This window comes from Neolamprologus multifasciatus, chromosome 10, assembly GCF_963576455.1.
Source record: "Neolamprologus multifasciatus chromosome 10, fNeoMul1.2, whole genome shotgun sequence".
NCBI lineage: Eukaryota > Metazoa > Chordata > Actinopteri > Cichliformes > Cichlidae > Neolamprologus > Neolamprologus multifasciatus.
The window spans coordinates 14,227,547-14,247,401 of NC_140448.1; the positions used below are offsets into that span (position 1 = coordinate 14,227,547).

Consider the following 19,855-nt stretch of genomic DNA (forward strand, 5'->3'; position numbering starts at 1 on the left):
CCAAAAGGCAGGAGGACTGCGTTGGCGAGCAGCAAGCTGCTCTAGCCCACCTTCCTCACATCTGAGAACCTCTGTGAAATCCTAATCCCCAGAGCAGGGTGAAGCGCAGGCCCAGCTTGCCTGACCTCTCTGGTTGCCATGGATACAGTGCACTATAAATAAAACAGAGGGGGCTTTTTTTTCAAGCAGTTTGGCAGGGCTGTGTGGCCTGCTCACTGGTGGGGCTTATTTTCTCTCTCCCTCCCTCGTTCTGTCTCTCTTCTCTCTCATTCTACTCCCCCCTTTCACTTACTCTCTCAATCACCGAGCGCCCGTCCTTTCTCTCTGTCTTGCGCTTCCTCCCTCTCTGTGTCTCTGCGGCTCATTCAGCACTTTCATACCTGTATTCAATGAATCCTTTGCAAAACACTTCAGCACTTTGAACGCGTCATTGTTCAAAGTAAAAGCGCAGGCAGGCTACTCATTTGGCTGGTAGCTGTTTACATCTGGCAAGTAAACACATGCACAGACCAAGTTGGCAAAAGGAAGACCTATTTTCTTCGTGGTGGCAGAGAGGCAACAAGAGACAAGGGAGGCTGAGTGTGCTCCGCACCGATTCAGGACTGCGCTGCGGATTTTTGTCTGGCAAGGCGAATCTCGGGAGGCTGGAAAATAATTTGGTCATGGCTGTGGGAGGCTGTTGGGAGTGGGAGGCATGCGGGTGATGTGGGGGAGAAGGTTTGAGGGGTGACTGGTTGGTGGGAGGAGGAGGGGGTAGGGTTTTGACCGTCTCGCTGTGGTGAAAACATGCTTGACACTTCATTCCTTTCCAGTTAATGTGGAGCGTACTGCAGGATGTTAACCCTCTGCCTGCCTTTTGGTACTTGGTCTCCACTGTTGCACAATACCCGGTCCTCCCCAACACTTCCTGCTTTACAGCAGCCCAGGGCTTGAACATTCCTATGAAAGAAAGTGCTGTGTACCTCGGGAAGGACGGTTACAGTGTCTACATTAGCCGAAAGCGTGGTACTGAGAGACAACACAGACCTGCTGTACTGTCATGAAGAAGCTGTCACGGCTATTTGAAAATTTGACCACTTACACGCCAGATACTCTTAGGGAGAATTTTAAAGAGCAAGCCGCATTTCTTGGACCATCTGCTTCATGTGAATTACGCAAAAAGACAAGACCAGGAAACGTCCACAATGTTGCCTGGGAGACAGAGGTCACATGAGACTATGACTCACCGAAACCCAGAACTACCTAGAAACCAATGACCCTTGCATCATGGTGGTCTTTACAGTTTGGCAACATGCAGAAGGTTTAGTGTCGTGTCAGTACATGAATAACATGTGAGACGCTGCCCCTTGGCCGCAGACAAATATACAGTTCAACTTTCAGAATCAGATACCTCAACAGGAATCTGCTTCACTGCCACTCACTATTCTTCACACACACACACATGCATGCACACACACTGCATTGTGTGGTTAGCAACCTGTATCCCTGCCATGGTTCTAAAGCTGGTGTGTGAGTTTGTGTGTGTGTGTGGGTTCGTGCAGACCTGGGGAGTAGGGAGTTAATGCAGGCAGGGCTGTGGCAGTCCTCCTGCCCCTCAGCCAGATTAATCATGCAGGAGAGACACAGCAGGCCCCCGTTCATTCTGCCTGGGGGTGAAGCTGTGCCCGCATGCTCTCCATATCACATGGCCCTGGCCCCCCTCTCTTCTCTCACTCTCTCTCTCTACTAGGGTTGCTGTGGATGGGGCTGGTGCTGGAGGAGAGGGGGAGTTATTGGTGGTGTGGTGGAACGCCACAGCACGCAGTATAGCTTTCTTTCTTTCCTCCACATTGTTCGTTTTTTCCCCTCTTTCCTCTCCTCTCTTCACTTCCCCTTGTGTGAGCGTGAAACGAGTGAGGCAGAGAAAAAAAAAAGAGAAAGAGAGAGAGAGAAACAGGCGTCCATCTCTCCTGCAAGGAGACAACAACAGCTTCTTTTTTATCTCCCATCGGAGGGCCCTGACGACAGCAGTGGCCGCGCTCGGTGGATGAAGAGAAAAGTGTGTGTGCGCGTGTGTGTGTGGGGCCAAGGGGGGTGGGGGGCATACCAAGGGACTCGCCACAGATATCTCCTGGAAACTGCTCGACGATGTCTCTGCGCATCAGAGAACAGCCACAGCCATTGTTAGGCTCATTGAGGGACGGAGATCTATAGGCGGCATTGCACAGTTGCGTGCTTCAGCACTTTCACTGTGTTGCACAAGTACCTAGAGCGTGAACAATAGAACCTACTATGCATGCTACATGACGTGTTGTGCTGTAAATCCTAAAAGACGACCTCGGTGATGAGACCTGATTGAGGAGTACATTTGGATGTGGACCCGCAGGTCGTTTGTCAAGTTATAAAGCACTTTCCTGCAGGAGAGAACACTGTTGCCCTCTGTGTGGGCCTACGCAGATACAAGATCCACACCAGTCTAGACAGCAGTGTTTTGTTTGCAATGACTTTGCACTACCAGATGGGAATATTAGAGTAGCTCATCATATCATATGAAAATTATCTTACAGTCATAATCAGGAGGAAAAAATTGTTTGGTTCAAAAGACATCAGGTGAGAACAGATGCATAAGCAAAGGCCTAAGGCTATATTTTATCTGGTTTCACAAAATAGTCACATTCTAATAAATATTAGCCCTTATTTAAATAAATGAGATGAGAGCCACAACTTAAATTTCAGTAGTCATCAGGCATAAAGACTAAGTACAGAATGATTATCCGAAGGAAAAATGCGTTTCAGAAGTTTCCTTCTGAAACGCAGCCACAATTTTGTCTTACTACGTATCTGCAAAGAAAAATGAGAAGGAAACTTAGCTACTTCTTCACTACAGAAACAAGCAGATATGCTTGCCACTGCTTAGCTGAAACTGTCATTAACCTCTGCTGTGTGCATGTGTCAGCTCAACAACACAGGGGGCTTGCATGTTTATTGGTTCAGCTGTTGCATGCTTTTTGAGGGGTGGGCCATCTTTGCTGTCGCAGAGTTTTCCAAAAGATTTCCATTCAGGAATTCATGCTCCTCTCCTAAAATATCCCAGACGGATGCAAAAATCATTCTACAAACACAATGAAATGCATTTGCCAATGGGTGACCAAGACTAGGTAAACATGAACTTTATTATTATATCGTCAAATATTCTTTAAATACATATAAAGAATATTTTTTTACTTTAATATTGTCACTTTTTCATACTATCTTAATTACCTATGCTTATCTAATGTAATCATTCTCTACACCAACATTTTCTTATCTTCTGTCGATTACTGCATTGCTGTTCTTAGATTAAGTGATTAAAAGACCAAGCAGTGTGTACGGCAGAGTGAATGCAGTCTTCCTACATTATCCATTTTTGGAACAGTTTTAAATTCAAGTTAATAAAACCCACAGCATACACACACACCTACTATCTGAAGTCATCACAATCATTAAGGCAGAAGCTGGTCTCTCCAAGGTGTTCAGGGATCTGAGGCACATCTGGTTCCAGGTGAAAAACTCTGACGTATTCAGCGTAATTAATACAATAGCTTGTAATGAAACTTGTTAAAATGGTGCCAGTGTGCGCTTGTGTTTGAAAGGAGTCTCGATCAATCAGCAGCGTCATGACACTCTTACACTGTGTCTTTTGTAGAGTATAGAGCTAACGCTGAGTCATGGGCTCTGCTTTGTAGACCTGTGCATGCATGTTGCTGCCTATCCAGACATTACAAAAACATAAATTCTGTCACCCCAAACTAGTGTGCTATTTTACTTCCATCTCATGTGCTCCTGTGACTCCTCCTGCCTTAAAATCCAGTACCAGACTTTATTCTGCTGGACAAAACACAGACAAAGACCACTTCCTGTCTAAATGTTGTTAATTATGGCACTGTAGGGCATCAGAGGGCAATTTGCAACTCACCATTAATAAGTGAGTGGTGCATTAACTTAAAAGGTGCTGGAGTGTTGCTGTTACTCACCCCCCAGTTGGCTGATTTGTTACAGCGGATGTTCTTTAAACAGATTAGCCAGGTGCCAAACATTAGCCAAGGCAACTGCAATCTGCAATGGAAATCGCAGGTACAAATGGGAAAATATGCCTCAATTTTTGCAAAGATTTGAATTTCATCTGCAGGCTTGGAGAGCATTACTGGAAATTAAGCAAGAAATGTCTGAGCACAGTGATACCAAGCGTGTGGGTGTATCTCTTGTGCTGCTGAAATTAAAATTTTACACTGACCCTGGTGAAGCATGCAAGTATATTTGCTGAGGCTGGACATCTAAAAAAGGCAGATATTCTCAGTTCACCAACTGCAACCTACATGTTACAGAATCTTTTTTTTTTTTTTTTTTTTTTACATTAAATAATATAATTATTTCAAATGTTTTGCCCTCTGAATGCCACATGAAACATTTTTTTAATTTCTTTTTTATTGGGATTACAGTGATGAAAGTTAGCTGAACTATAAATTCTATGAACAGAATTATCCAGTATTTCAGAATTAGTAGGAAAGGGACAAGATTATTTGCTTCTTGATCTGACTGGTTACCTGTTGTAGCTAGTTTCTAGTTCAAGTTCAACTGACCAATCACATTGGCGCAGATTTAAAAAGAAAAGCTTACATCAAAAATAGACTGAACACAAACTTTCATTAAAAGTGTTGTTTTGGGTTTTTTTTAATCTTTGCAAACAATGACTAATGGACAGCATTCTTGGCTTGAATATCTGGTGGCTACATCAGAACCCCGAAAAATTGGCTGTTGCTCTCAGAGGCTAAGTCAGCAAATTAGCTGAAGGATTGCCAGATAGAATAAACAGAGACAGAGTGAGAGGGTTTTTTTAAGAGAGTAAACACACACACACACACACACACACACACACACACACACACACACACACACACACAAACTTTAAAAGACTCGGGTATACAAGTTATGCAGTTTTATTGTTTCATTGACTGTACCACAAAACCTTGACATCAAAAAAGAGAAAAAAAATGTCCCTCATTTTACAAGTGAACATTGCTGTAATGTTAAATATCCCATCACAAAATCTCACTCCTCATATAGAAAAATTTTAAAAAACAAACCAAAAAAAACAATAAGCAAAAAGTACAGTCACACAGCTCAAAAACATGAAACGCTGGATTATTTGGCAGCAACTGTCTAACTTGCCAGGATTTGATCCACTGGGAGTGACAGATGAGTGCATTTGGCACTGTCATTGGTCCACAACAGGTCGCAGTGAGCCTCCTGCCAGGTGGCAGAGGGAGACATACATTGCATTATGACAAATAAACAACTCTACACTATTCCCAGGGAGGAGACAGCAAGATAAAGGAGGCCCCTACTGTGCCTTCTTTCACACCCTCATGCCCCCCCATGCCCATTCTTTTTTCAAGAAGACAGAAATAAGGAGGAAAAACAGAACCAGGCATGCGTGCACACCAGCAAATGTAAACTGTCTTATAAGCAATCAAAAGAAAAGGCAACGTGTCAGTAAATATCGTGTGCGCGGGCTTTGTGAATTAGAGTAAAAACTGTGTTTTAGAAAAATAGCACATTTTTTCATGCTTGTATGAAGTGGAAAGCATCAGTAACAAGTAAATTCATTTGAAAATATCTGCGCCATCATTTTCCTGGCAAAAAGGTTTAAAAACTTTCAAATGCAATCCACTTCTTTGGAATTCTTTTGACTTAAAGAGTGTTTACAGTACTGTAGCATCAAAAAAACATAATAACAATAAAAGAAAACCATTACATTCAAGCATTTCCATCACTGTGCATTCAGAGTGACAGCAACAATGCAAACATTACCACTTCTAAACCACCTTTGGAGTCCATCCCTTTAAGCCTCTGAATGAGGCATCACAGTAGGTGATCTGAATCACAGGGATGCATGAAGCTTGGGTGGGTGCCTGTTCACCAGTGTACGGATTACCTGACAGTAGGTGTGCTCGTTTGACGCAAGTGGCTAGGTTTTGTGGGAAGGGGTGGCTTAATCCCACGGGAAGGGGTATGTGCAGGGTTTAAAGCGGTATCGACACTGAAGGTTTTCATCAGCTGAGCCACGCGGCCACGCCCTGCGCAGACTGGTGCACTCCCTGACGTCCAAGGCTCCTCTGAGCTAGCCTTTTGAAGCTTTTCTGATTCGCCGATATCTTGAAGAAAAAGAAAACAACACACAACAGTTTACGTTTTGCCTTTAAAACCACAGCAACACGATCTCTTTAGCTCCCTAATGCTTACACAGCTTTGTTAAAGGAGAGATGATGCAACATGGTGGTAAACATGCCACATGTTCCAGGTATCAAGTTTAGAATGAAAAAATATATTATATATAGAGGGATGTTTGTGTGCGTCTTCACAGTTTTCAATTAGATATAGGGGCTTAAATGCTTTGCAAATCACTTATTTAGGATTTTATGTTCAGTAGCTGTTGGACAAGCAGGAATCAACCACTATCCTTCCCGCAATGCCATGTTAGCTCGCTCTTCACCCTTTTCTGCCTTTTTTTTCTCCTTTTCATTCGCTTTCCTTTATCCCGCTACGGCTGAGCAGAGGTCATCCTCAGTGGAAGTGTAGTAGGGACACAGCTGGGTGTAGTTTGTGCTTTTGTGTGCGTGCGTGTGTGTTGCCGAGGTACTGTGTTTGGAAGAGGGTGTAATTGAGGGAGGAATGGAGGGAACAGGAGTAACGAACGAAGGGGAGGGAGGGCCGCAGGGACGGGAATGGAGAGCAGACAGACGCTGCTCAGACACCAGAAGGCTTGAGGAGCCACATATTTTTAGCGTCATCCCCGGGGGACAGAGATATGTGAGAGCACCCGTGTGCGTGACTACAGACACACACACACACACAAACGTGCGCACACGCAGAAAATAGAGTGAAAACACACACACACAGGCGTGTACAGAGTTTCTAACAGCTGAATTTCAAAAGACATGCACATTCTCACGTTACGTTCAAGTCCGTGCATGCTCTCGCACACATAAACACTGATTCAGACCCCCCACCCCCCCAGCCACTGCACATGGATTCAGTCACGCATGCAGCCATCGCTGACTAACGCCACGGCATAGTGTGCACACACACAGACACACACAAAGAGGTGAGGTACAGCCAAAACCACATGGGCACTCCTGAGGCCAGGAAACCTTTAAAGCTCTTGATGTCTTGCAGGCAAGAAAGGGAGAGACCTAAAGTAGCCTTTAAGGTTGTGTTATTGTTTATTGCTGTTTACTCTGCTTTCGCTCCTCTTTCTCATTCTCTCGTGCACCTCTCCCCGTGGCTCCAACACCTCCCCTCTACCTTCCTTTTGCCCTGCCTTCCTCTGCCCCCTGACCCATAGTTCCTGTGTTAATGTCCTCTCGCTGCGTTTCGTGGGCTTGCCTCTGATTGTCTCGTTGTGTTGTGTGGTCACCACGGAAACCTTGGATAGGCTCCAGCAATTGAGGCTGACACACATTCAGGCACGCACCAAACACACACAGATGCACACACACACAGACGCGGGCACGCACACACACTCATGGCCAGAGAGTTTTTTGAGCTCAGAGCCTTCCTGCAGGTCTGGAGTGGAATGCTTAATAGAGACAGAGAGATAGAAAGAGCAGGAGAGGGAGGATTGGTGTATGGGCAGGGACTAAATGAAACTCTCCTCAGCAGCTGCACCCCGAGCTCTGTCCGTCCGCCGAAACAAGTCATTAAAGCTACCTGCGAAAACACCTATTTAAATTAAAGAGAACCTCTGCAACGAATTGCTTGTTGAGATTGATTAATCTCCCAATCGAGCATTCAAGATGCCACCCATCACGTCCCGGGGCAGCTCATAAATGTACAGAGAGGACAAAGAAGAGGGGCAGGAAGAAGTGTCAATGATCAGGCTAGCACAAAAATTAAAGACTAATCTATCTCTTTAAAGACGTCCACATGTCTTGCAGAGAAAGAGGAGGGGTGCGTGGGTGGAGGACTTGGGTGGGAGGTGGGGGGCAGAAGTGGGGCAGAGGGCAGAATTCCCCAGCAGCACGTCTGTGGACTGAAGGGTGGGGAGGAGGAGAGGTGTAGGTGCGCTTGTTGTGTGTGTGTGTGTGTGTGTGTGTGTGGCGTGTGTGTGTAAGCGTTGGGGCAAGCTCCTGCATGGGGGCTGGGGCCCCTGTCACTTATCAGCTCTGGCTGAGCGTCGCCCAGGGCTAGAGTCGGAAAGCAGCGCTGGAATGTGTGTCCTTCCCTCTGAAGGTGAAGCCAGAGGAGAGCGGACGGAGACACAGGGAAGAGTTATAAACACAAAAACACGCGTGCATGTATTAGCTGCAGAAGACTTTGATGTTCTTGAAACTATCCTCAAATCATATGGACTGTCTCAACATATATAGGTTTATTTCTTGCACCGGCTCTGCCATCCTATCTTCATTATCTGGAGTGTTAACAGTTTTTATAACTTTAACTAAGAAATACAAATCTCAAGATTCAGGATTTATTTTTGCTGCCAAAATGGGCCTAGCACATAAGAGGAGAAAACCCACGCGATCACAGGGTGAAGCTCCACACAGAAGGACAGGTCCAAACCCAGGAACCTCTTTCTGTGAGGCAACACAGGTTTCACTTTTTGTGCAGAGTCCCAGTTAACAGTAAGACTCATTTTCAGATTTACAGGCTTTCCGTGTTCACGTTTTCAAGCATGAACTGATTTTTTTTTCTCCACGCAGATGTTACACCTGTTTGTTTCCAAAAAAGTCTGTTTCCTGCCAAAAGAAACTGAAGAGAAAACTGGTGAGAAATATGGATTTTTCTCACCAACATTAATTACCAGATTATTTGTTATAAATACATCAACACTGTGAAAAATACCAGGGTTTAATTGCCATTTTATTTGTTCACTCGCAATTTCTGCCAAGAAGGTTTTGTGGTTGGTTTGGTTTCATTGTTTCTCTGTTTATTAGCAGGATTACTCAAACATTTTAGCAGAGGTGGAACTTGGCCCAGAATTTCATGCCACATCTTCACAGGTAGGTATCTAATTGAAATATGGGGGGGGGGGGGGGGGGGGGAGAAGAAGGGGGGGGGGTTAATGTCTTATTATTGTTTTCAAGAAAATATCACAAACTGATCTGCATTCATATCCTCTTGGATCCAGGAACTCGATCCATGTATAGCAAGATTTTCTTTTGCTTTTCTCGAGATATGCAGACTTGGATACTCTTGTTCTTACCCAACCTCTTACCTGACTAATGTAAACCCTTTAATCTTTTTAAGCCAAACATGGGATAATGGCAATATCCAGAACCTGAGACTTTTAAATTGGATTCCGTCTTATCCTCCTGGGTTAGCCTAAACCATACTGGCTTGTCATGACATCCAGTCTACCTGTGTAAAACATTTACAGCATGAATGCTCCAGTGTTAGATTTCAGAGTTTTATGTTCCTTGTTGTAGCTGTAAATCCAAATTTATACTGTCACTAATACAAAGTTAGTTATTCTTTGGGAAAGCGAGGCGTGAGCCACGGTAACTGCTCAGGATGCATGAACCCTTGTCATTACCCGCATTCAAATGAAAACAGCTGAGGCATGAGCCTCATCTTTGTTGGCCTCCTCCTCCTGTTGGAACAAGCTTCCTGCCATTGTCAAGTACAGACACTGTGTCAGTATTTTTGCTCCGGAGTCAAACACATTTATTCAGCACTGTGTTCAACCCACCTCAACTCCCACCACACCAGCTGTTCTTTTGGGTTTCCTTTCCCTTTCTTCCCTCTACATTTTGCTCTTATTCACTGTCGTGCTAGCGCCCAGGGAGCATAGATGTAGCCACTAATCTAACCACCAAAGTGGGTGAAGACACACATGCCACCAAACTTCTACAATACATCTTTGCAGCCAGATCCACATTTAACTAAAAACAAACAAGAAAAACAAAAAACAAAACAACAACACACTCACTCATTCTCACGAGTGTGTCAACCCATGTGTTTGGGTTTGACCGCCAAAAATCTGTAATGAACTGAAAGAAAAAAAGGGGCGGGGGGCAGGGGCAGGAAATATTTTCAGGATTGTTCTCCCCCTCACCCATTTTATATAAAATGCTAAAAACATGTGGCTAAACCAATAGACAGTCACACAGCTATGAGGAAGTTCCTGTTAAGGTGCTAGGAACTTGGTTTTGTTGTATGGCTTTCTAAAGGAAACTGACACTGTCGACATCTGCCTGGTATAAACTTAAATTGACCCAATAAAACTGCTGCAATCACCGTTGAAAGGAAAATTTGGATTTTATTTAGGTTTCTTTGTTTCTTCCAAATTTTAAAAATGGTTCTGGAAGAAGCCAGCCTTCAAGTTCATGTTGCAGTGAGAGCGTGGTGTAGGGAAAGCATATTTCCAGCAGAGGGACCTTTATGGAGATGAGATTTTCTGCTCAACTGGACTTTTCTTTCCCTACAGTATCACTGATTTCCACTGGATGGTGCTAACTTCACCCTTACAATGACCATTTTTATACTTAACTGGGTCACTGTGTGGTACATGAGCTTCCAACAGGTATATTAGATATTACAACGATAACTCAAGCAAGATTCAAACAAGAAGTTGGTTCATCTCTACAACATAAAAAAACCTCCCCATTTTATTTAACACTGGCACAAAAGGAAAGTTGCACGAGAGGAGCAGACCCATGAAAGACTAAAAGAGAAACAAAAACACTGATACATTACCCTAACAGGAAGACCTCATCTCAGCCCAAATTGAAACAAAATTAATATAATATACAATACTGTGCAAAAGTCTCGTTTCACACCTTATTTTGTTCCATGTTGGTTTCAACAAGCCAGATTTCTCCATGCTTTCTGGAGGTCTTTCAAAGCTTTTATTTGAATGATGAATTTTAATAATTTGCTGAACCCATTTCCCTTTTTCCTAGAAAAATATAAAGAAATGACGAGTGACTCAAGACCTTTGCACAGTATTGCAGCTTTAAAGAACAACTTTTGCCAAGAGTGACACAGGAAGATAGATAGGGCATTATTTACAAAACCTTTTGTTTTAATTTTTTTACTGGTATCCTTTGTTATTACTAAATTACCACTTAACAAAGGCATATTTTTACCCTTTTACCCACATTTATGTTGCCTCCATGAAATAACACAGAAAAACAAGTTGAGTTTTAAGTAGTTATTCTAGGGAACTAATATTTTAGTTTTACTGCTGGCAGATAATTCTCCTTCACATTTTTCCTTGACCTCATGATATTTTCCATCAAGGTCAAAAAATTGTTTTCTTCTTTTTTGAATTTGCTCACAAACTTAGCACGACGCTCTGAAGAAAAGACTGGAGAATAAAGGATCTGGAGAGGAAGGGCTAGGGAGAGGATGGAATGAGTGGCAAAAAAATGAGAGGAGAGAAGAGCAGAGCAAACACCCCTGCTGGCCACCAATTTCCATCAGGAAATTGGTTTTCACATTTAGATTTTTTTTTGGGGGGGGAGGGGGAATTGGACCCTCAAATCCAGCAGATTTGGTCCCACCAAATGTCGACTGCATTGCCACGGCTGTTGACAAATTAATTGTTGACAGAAACTGATCACAATAGAGACGCTATCAAAAGAGCAGGTGTGCACGAGCAACATGTTACAAGGGGACAAATCCCAGTCGCGTACGTTTTTCCCCTCTAGGCAGGCCTCTTTTACTCTGCCAGTCCATAAAGATTCCAGGGGGCTGAGGCACTATTTGGCGAGCACATCGGGTTTCAGGAAATAAATCCTTCTTCCTTGCTGCAGCACAGAGAAATTTATCTAGTATGAACTTTGTTCAGACTGGTTCTGCTCGGCTCTCCAAAGCTATTATTACTCTTAGAGAAAAAGCTGCGGCTGGCTCAGAGAGCGGTGGTGATTGTCACGTAAGGCAGTAACCATGTTGTGAACTCAATTTTAAACCCATATGTTTAAAACTGGAGTCCAGGCTTTCCGCAACAAATGAAACTTAGCCAGAAATAAGAATCATGGACTTCCCACGAATCTAGATTAGTTTATCCACGGTGACACTGATCATAATCAGTATGGCTGCTTTTGCTTATTGGATTACAGGAAAACCGAGAAAATAAAAAGGTAGAAGGGGTCTAAAGCCCCTCCCACCTGATACTGTGAAAGATGGATGACACACCATACAGTTTTCCCAGTACATCACAGGGGTTAAAACAATACCATGTCATCAATTCGCTCCAACCTTAGATCTGTCATGTGCTTTTAACTCTGAGTTAAATTCACTCACCTTTACCACCCGGTGACTCCTGCGGCTTCTGGGGTTCTTTTGACTGCAGGCTCCCTTTGGTTGATGACGTCATGCCAGAGTCTATTTTGACAGCGCTGCCGGGAGAAGAGTATGGCACGGCAGTAGCCAGCCTCAGATTTGTGAGGCCAGGTCTCGTGTTGACATAGTCTGGTGCTGCATTTGCAGAAGCCGGTCTCGTCTTGACAGCGTTACCTCTCATGGGAGGCCTGGAGCAGATGGAGGGCTGGGGAACTGACTTCTCCTCGGTTGCATTGGCTGACTTCAACTCGAGCTGCAGAGTGAGGAGTGACAAAAGAGAAGCGGGGAGTGCGATCGGTGTTGACAGCTAATTCACATACAGTGGAATTACTGTCATGTTTGATTAAATCATTGGATAAATGATTCACTAAATTAGAATCCTCCAGTGACAACATGGTGCCGGAATGAAACATGCAGAACTATGACCACTGATTAAGAGTTTAAGGATGTTTGGAGAGAAAATTATAAGGTGACTTGAAAATCAAGCAGCCTTGCTAATCTTGCCTCCCGATCTTACGCCTTCTTAATCAACAATCTCACTCTCTCCTCCTCCCTCACGACGACTCCTTCGCTCTCTAAATCAACTGGAGAAAAGCTGCAGCGGCGTTAGCAACAGCCACATCACCAAAGCGCCCCCGTTTCCTTTCTCCTCCAGGAACAAATCATTCAATCTATAAACAAGGCATTCAACCAAATTATGAATCCTATAAAGAAAGGCTTATGCTGTGAATTCTTGGCTGTCACACTTGCCAAACCTCCTAAGGTGTGAATGCTTTCTTGCCACGTGCACATGGGGTGGGCCAAAGATGTGCTGGGGCCTGTAATGGAGAGAGGCTGGTATGGATATAAGATGTGAGGGAGAGAAATTTCTGTCTGTGGCAAAGAGGAGGGGAAAAAAAGAAGAAAAAAATGGAACAGAGGAGAGCTCACGCGCCCAAACCTCAGGAGACTATCCCACAATGCCATCCATCTGCGACTGACGCATTCTCTATCTCTGGCGTTTTAATTCCCTGATCAAGTTCATCAACCATCTGTTCTAGGGCAGTCCAGAAATCCTGCCTTGTCTCTGTGATTCAGCTGTTCTTGCAAAGCGTGTCACCTGCACACACACACACACACACACACACACACACACACACACGTATGCACATAAACGCAGAAGAAGAAAGCAAGGGGATATAGCAAGCCTACTCCCCAGACGACACAAGGCTGGAGCGGCGATGGAGCTAGTGGGAGGACAGGACAGTTCAGCTGTTCCCCGGAGAGAGAACTGTGAGGGGTGCGGCAGCTTAGACAAGCGGGAGGACAGAGAAGGAGAATGCTGGGAGAAAGATGATCTGCAGAGAGGCTGGGAGCGAGGGGACAGCTGGCCCCAACCACCATTTCCTGTGACTCAGAGGGTGGAACTGCCACAAAAAGTCATATAGGGACTCTGTGGTGGTTGTGCTTCAAAGAGCTAGAGATTTTACTGCACATCGTATACAGCACCTTGCTGAAACACGTCTTTTAAAAAGTGTTTTTCTGCACAGGTATGCAAACATTTATTTTCTTAAAAATATTTCAAAAAGCTAGAATGAGATTAAAACACCTGCAATGACTTTAATTCACAGATACCTTTGCAGTTGCTGTAGGCGGTGAATGCTCGCTCACTGACACCTGTGGGTTTAACAAAGACATTACATGAGTGATCTAGGCCATGATGCAGTGTGAGAGCACACAGCTCTGTTAGTGCAGGCAGTTACTCCAACTCACCGGCAGAGGGAGTAAAGTGCTCGCCTCCTCACATTTCCCCTGCTGGGAGAGAAAGAGACACAATTAGTACTGATGACGACACGTCATCTTCCTCAACTTTTAGAGTTCAGTGCTTGGAATAAGTTCTTAAATCTATACTTAAAGGAGTTTAAGAAATAGAGATGAGATAAAATACGTAATTGTGTGAATATATTTCAAATTAAAAGTTGCTTTTAAGAAAAAAAACACATCTGTGCGGTGGTTTTGTTTCTGCAGGCCAAACAATGATGGGCTCTTATTTCCACTGCATGAGCAGCAAGCAGCTTTAGCTTTAGAGAAACATCATGGTCAGGCCAGATGAGACCGTGTACGCTGGCTCGCTGTGGCTCAGTGTGTGCATGGTTGCCATGACAACACAGCAAATCTCTTTTTGAGATAGCATGGAAAAAAAAGAAAAGAGGCACCCACTAGAACCCCAACACGCACTCGTACACACACAGACACCAAAACAAATGCACTGTTGTGCACATACACACACACCTAAAATATCACCAGGTCAGAAATCATCAGCACATTATTTTGACACAGAAACAGGGCAGCGATTGATTTTCACCAGCTATGCTCAAGAACCTAATGGAAAGTTTCCACAAACTGCTCTGCGGGTATGAGAAGTGAAAATGACTCCACCACAGTGTTGAGATTGAGATGGAAATATTGAGTTGAATGGATAAGAGATAAAGAGCACCGTGAAACTTTATTTTATGTCGATCTGAAAGGCCACTCCATCTCAGTCATTTTTATTATACACAATGTTTTAATCAACTTTAACATATTTATTAGGCGTATGTTTTTATTTAAATCAAGAGGCGATAGCAGTGTTTAATATTTTTAAAAAAAATTATGACTTTTTTTTTTCTCCAACCAAAATGATTTGATTTTTAAGGATCACAGACAGCTACACACACCTTTAGATTCAGGGAGACGTCGGGTTGCGTTTTAGAAAGGAGGTTCTCCCTCTCAGTCTTGACAGGTTCCGTGTTTTTTCTGTCCTTCAGTATAGTTTGATGGCTGGAAAACATAAACAGAATGTGTCACGTATAAAACCCAACCAAATCTCCTTAAATGACAGTCTGTTAGCAACACATGCACACAAAAAAACAGAAAAACCAAAAACTGAAACACGGATTCTTCTGTGTTACACGTTGTTCTCTGCCTTTAATCTTAATTATTTAAAAAAACAAAACCATCACTGTCTGTTTTGTATTACAAATGTGTATTACCTCGTGTTGTTCTGCAGGCTTGGAGTCTTCTTCTCTCCAAATCCTGAGCAGATGAATTTGGAGCTCAGCTCATCCACCTCCCCAATCACAACAACCGCCACGTCCCCATCCCGGCCGAGCTGCCAGCTGACACTCTTATTGTTGGCTGTTAAAAACACGAAAACACTTAAACATTACAAGTCAACTAGCTACTGAAACAAAACTGAAAGTGCTTTTGAATTTCCCTCAGTGAACCTGTCAAAAAAAAAAAAAAAAAAAAAAAAGTGTATAACTGTGAATGTGGGATATGCCTACAAATCTTTTAAGGCTATATCAAAACAACACAACAGAATAAATGATGAAATATTGAATAGACTATTTAGAAGGCCCACCCCTGACTTTTCAAACGATTACTCTGAAATGTTTTATTAACATTGATAACTAGTGATGAACATAAGCATACTTTGACCCTCACATAACAACTTGTAGTGCTGGTTAAAGACATTCTTAATCACAGTCCAGTCTTGGTGATTCTCCTTGTGGTCTAAGGCCACAAGGAAAATAATTTATAGATTTATAAATGATGATTTATTCATTTATTTATTGATTTATTATATTCATTCTGCTGTTTTGCTTTCTAGATGGGGTCAGTGGCTTCCAACCAAATATAATATACGCCTGAAAAAAGAAAAGTCTAAATATACCTGATTGTGTTGTGTGGTAACGCGGCTCACTTAAAAGATCACTAGTAAAAGTTACCTGTGATTATCCCTCCTGGCTCCTGACTTATCGCTTTGTCTTCACTGATTTTACTGCAGCTCTCTGATATTGCAGTGATCACAACATTTAACAGACTTGTAGCGCTTACTTAGATGGAGATACATATTTGTCTGTGTGTGTGTGTGTGTGTGTGTGTGTAAATGACAAGTCTTTCTCACATGATAAAAGGTTATTAAGCTGCAAACACTTACACTTGTTTTAGAACTGATGCTTTTCATCCTGTACATGAGCTCTTTAGGCAACATTATAAAATTCAGGTTGCCTTCTTAAAGACCTCATAGTTCATAGAGCCTGGTTCTGCTGGAGGTCTCTTCCTGTTAAGATGGTTCTTCTTCCCCACCATTGGCAAGCGCGTGCTCATAGTGGATAGTCTCATTTTAGGCCCTCTCTTTCTCTCTAATATTGTCTAAATTACAATACAAGACTTGTTTGTGAACTGGTGTTATATAACTAAAGCTGAACTGAAACGCACATTATTCTCACACTCATCAACCCACTCACTCATCCTTTATGCCCTGGGGCTGTCTTGTTATCCTGGAGTCGAGACTGCTATCAGAATATAAATGATATTCGTCACAGGCTAAATATGACCACTCAAAACAACAACTTTGTATTGATTTGCAGTCACCCATCTGTGTAAGGGGAAAACATGGACCCACAGTGAGCCAACCAAGAAAACAAAGACACTGGATTTAAGTACACGTCAAGAGTTGGTTTTTTCCTTTAATTTGTCATCGGTCCACATGTCACATCCTTGTAACTATGTTTGGAGCACTGAGAAGTTACTTTCATAGTGAACTGGTTTTGCCAGCCAACCCTGTGGATCACATTCCAGCAGGGCATACCAGCATGATGCAACCGTCAGAACATACTTCTAAACACATTTCCAACAAAAACTGACAGCAAAAGCCACAAAACAATCGTCAGACGCACATGACATGAACCCAGTCATCTGAGTACAAGGATGGTACATTTTATGTGATGACAGAATGTACAAGAGGCATTTCCACTGCCGTCACCAAGAATGTGTTGCACTTTCTTATAAACAGAATATATCTGTATTTGAAATAACTATCTGTTGCTGAAGAACAAGATCATTGATTCTAATCAGTTTTTCCCGCCTTGTGTAAATGTCACCAGTCTAAGTACAACATAAACAAAGGCACAGAAACAGGGCAGCATAAAGTCAAAGTCAGCACATAAACACTCATTACCACAAGGATAACCTTGTGGTAACCAAAAAAGTACTTCCAGAAACAGAATTGTACTTAGAAAAGTAAAAAAAATAGCAATGTCTTTAGTTTTAGTCTCTCTCAGTCTGACGTCAGAACAAACAGCCCAATAAGGCACTGCTGCGTGTGTTTTATTTTGGACTAGGATTTATATGTGACTGTGAGTCATGTGTTTGTATTGTTGTGTTGTATTGTGTTAATGTACTTCTGTGAACTTCTTTAATCCTCCAGTCTGACAAGTGCGCTCCTTGTCACAATAAGACATTTCAAAAGTGCCACCAAACCGAATTAGACCTACGACAACAACAAAATCAAAACAAGCATATCCTGCACTGGAAACTAACCAAATCTAACCTGAATCAACAGGCAAAACCGGAAAACTACAGAAAAACAAAAACTAATGGAAAACACAATAGTGCAAGACCAACTGCTGAGTGGGCTCTGAGCTTCATTTTGTGGCTAAAAACCCATTTGGCATTTCAGCTCTCCCACAAGACCATCCAGATAAAAATCAAAGTCTCCATTTCTTTTTCAAACACATACATTTCCTGCTAACTTCCCATTTCAGACTCTGCTAATTGTTTAAAGGCCTGAGTCTTGACTCATGTCCTATTTTTACATCAACTATCCACCATTTCCTCTACACGCAAGACAGAAAAAGAAAAAAAAAAAGCCGTGTTTGTGGAGAAGAGTTGTAACCATGTGTTCTCAACCTACAGCCTCCTAGAGATGGCTGCACTGGTCATTAAGACACAGTGCATTGTTCTCTCGCTCTGTACCACAGTTGATAGAAAGTGCTTTGATTAACCAAGACCAGACAGAACACATCACTGTGTCAATCACCAACTGGCTTTAAGTCATGCTGTGATATCATTGTGGTTTAAGTAACTGCTGCACTCATCCAAATAAATTAACTTTGCCCCTGTTGTTCAGATTAAGGTGATAGAGCAATTTGTTATGTTCGTGTCGTTACGCAACGCCCTTCTTCCAGAAGTCCTTAATACAAAAGACGTACAAGAGAAAATGCAGACACGCAAGATTTTGTCAAACCAGTTTCACGACAGGCTTGCAGCTTCCTGAGTTTCTGCTTGTTTTGTTTTTCCCATGCATACTCTCACCACCTAGGTTGAGCAAAAGAATTTACCATATATGAGGAAAAAGACAGTATTTGTAATCATATCTTATGTCAGCACCTGATAAACACATGTTCTCTTTGTTTAACTTGTAAATTTCCCGACAGGGCTGTTATTTTGCCATCTCCTCCTGTCCTGTGGATGTTTTCTTCTGACATTTATTTGCCATCAACCACAGATTTCCAGATATGAGCAACATCTGGGACCTAACATTGCAATGTTTCAATTGGAAATAAAATGATCTAATTTAGAGTTTCTGTCTGTGTGAATGAGGCTCAGAAGACAAGGAAATTAGACCATACGGTCAAACTATTTTCACCTTGTGGAGGGTGAAGCATTTAATAAAAAAGTGCAATTATAACAGATATTTAAATAAAGATCTGCAATAGTTTAGGACCTAAGCTGTAGAAAAACAACCCCCCCCCCCCCAAAAAAAAAAAAAAACAACAACCCCAAAACAAAACAAAACAAAAAAATATTATTTTGATGCTCACTTCGTGTTTTGACAAACAGCTGTTGAGATAATATAATATAATAAACTCCAGCAGCTTAGGATATCTGTCACAGCCAACGTACACATGTTTCAGTGGTTCCCTTATCAAGCTTTGTAACGCTCTATCGGGTAATTCTCAGCACACTACGCAAATATCTCAACTCCAAGGACTCCGAAAGCGCTTGCTCAGAAGAGAACAGATGGTTTTCTGTGGAACCTTTGTGAAAACGTGACAGTCGGAGTGCCTGAAAAACCTGAAGCTGCACCCTGCAGCTTCAGGTTTGAGATAAACAGGAAGAGGAAAGATTAAAAAAGGCTGTGGTTGTTGATGAAGAGTCTTTACTCAGTGTGGTTACCTTTTCTTGGCTTTGCTCTCTTGGACTCTGCGTCGCCCCCCTCTCTCTCCAGTTTCTCCTCCCGCTCTTTCCAGCGCCGCACCTGCTCTTGGCGCATTTTCAGGAACAGTGTCTTTTTCTGCTCTTCGTTGAGGGCTTCCAGCACCTCAGGGTCAATGTACATGTCCTTTAAGATCTGCTGCAGCATGTTGGCGACCAAATGGTTGGTGCGTTAACCTGGTACCACTTGGCAAGCAGTTGAAGCTTGCTTCTCGTAGTGCACAGTGTGTAAGGATGATTTATGGTGTCATGTCAGCAGAGGACTTTTGTAGCTTCTTGTTTGCCCCTAAAGTCACTCTTGAAGTCATGAATTAAGGTTCTTGCTCTTTCTACACATGCTTTTGTACAAGCTGTACTATCTCACTCATACAGACTGTCTTTCTCTCTCTCTCTCTCTCTCTCACACACACACAAATCCTGCTTCCTTTCTATATTGTGCTCAGTTTCCCCATCAAGATGTCAGATTTCTTTGGCGGTCATCTTTGGCACAATCTATGAGAAAAACAAAACAAAACACACAGTAAAG

At 42.8% G+C, this 19,855-nt stretch overlaps 1 protein-coding gene across 2 annotated transcripts; it reads right to left on the bottom strand.

The window, feature by feature from the left end:
* Positions 1-169: 169 nt before the first annotated feature.
* Positions 170-19,537, bottom strand: LOC146509822 (uncharacterized). 2 transcript variants are annotated; one of them, XM_085173942.1, is made up of 7 exons: positions 19,291-19,537; positions 15,318-15,462; positions 15,003-15,105; positions 14,059-14,097; positions 13,921-13,962; positions 12,268-12,559; positions 170-6,173 (listed from the first exon to the last, which is right to left on the bottom strand). In XM_085173942.1, exons 1-7 carry the CDS (start codon positions 19,475-19,477, stop codon positions 5,950-5,952), a joined length of 1,032 nt encoding a protein of 343 aa, XP_085030068.1. In that variant the 5' UTR covers positions 19,478-19,537; the 3' UTR covers positions 170-5,949. The 2 variants fall into 2 exon arrangements, with proteins under 2 accessions (XP_085030068.1, XP_085030067.1); XM_085173941.1 differs by having other exon boundaries at positions 14,059-14,100.
* Between the last annotated feature and the right edge of the window lie 318 nt (positions 19,538-19,855).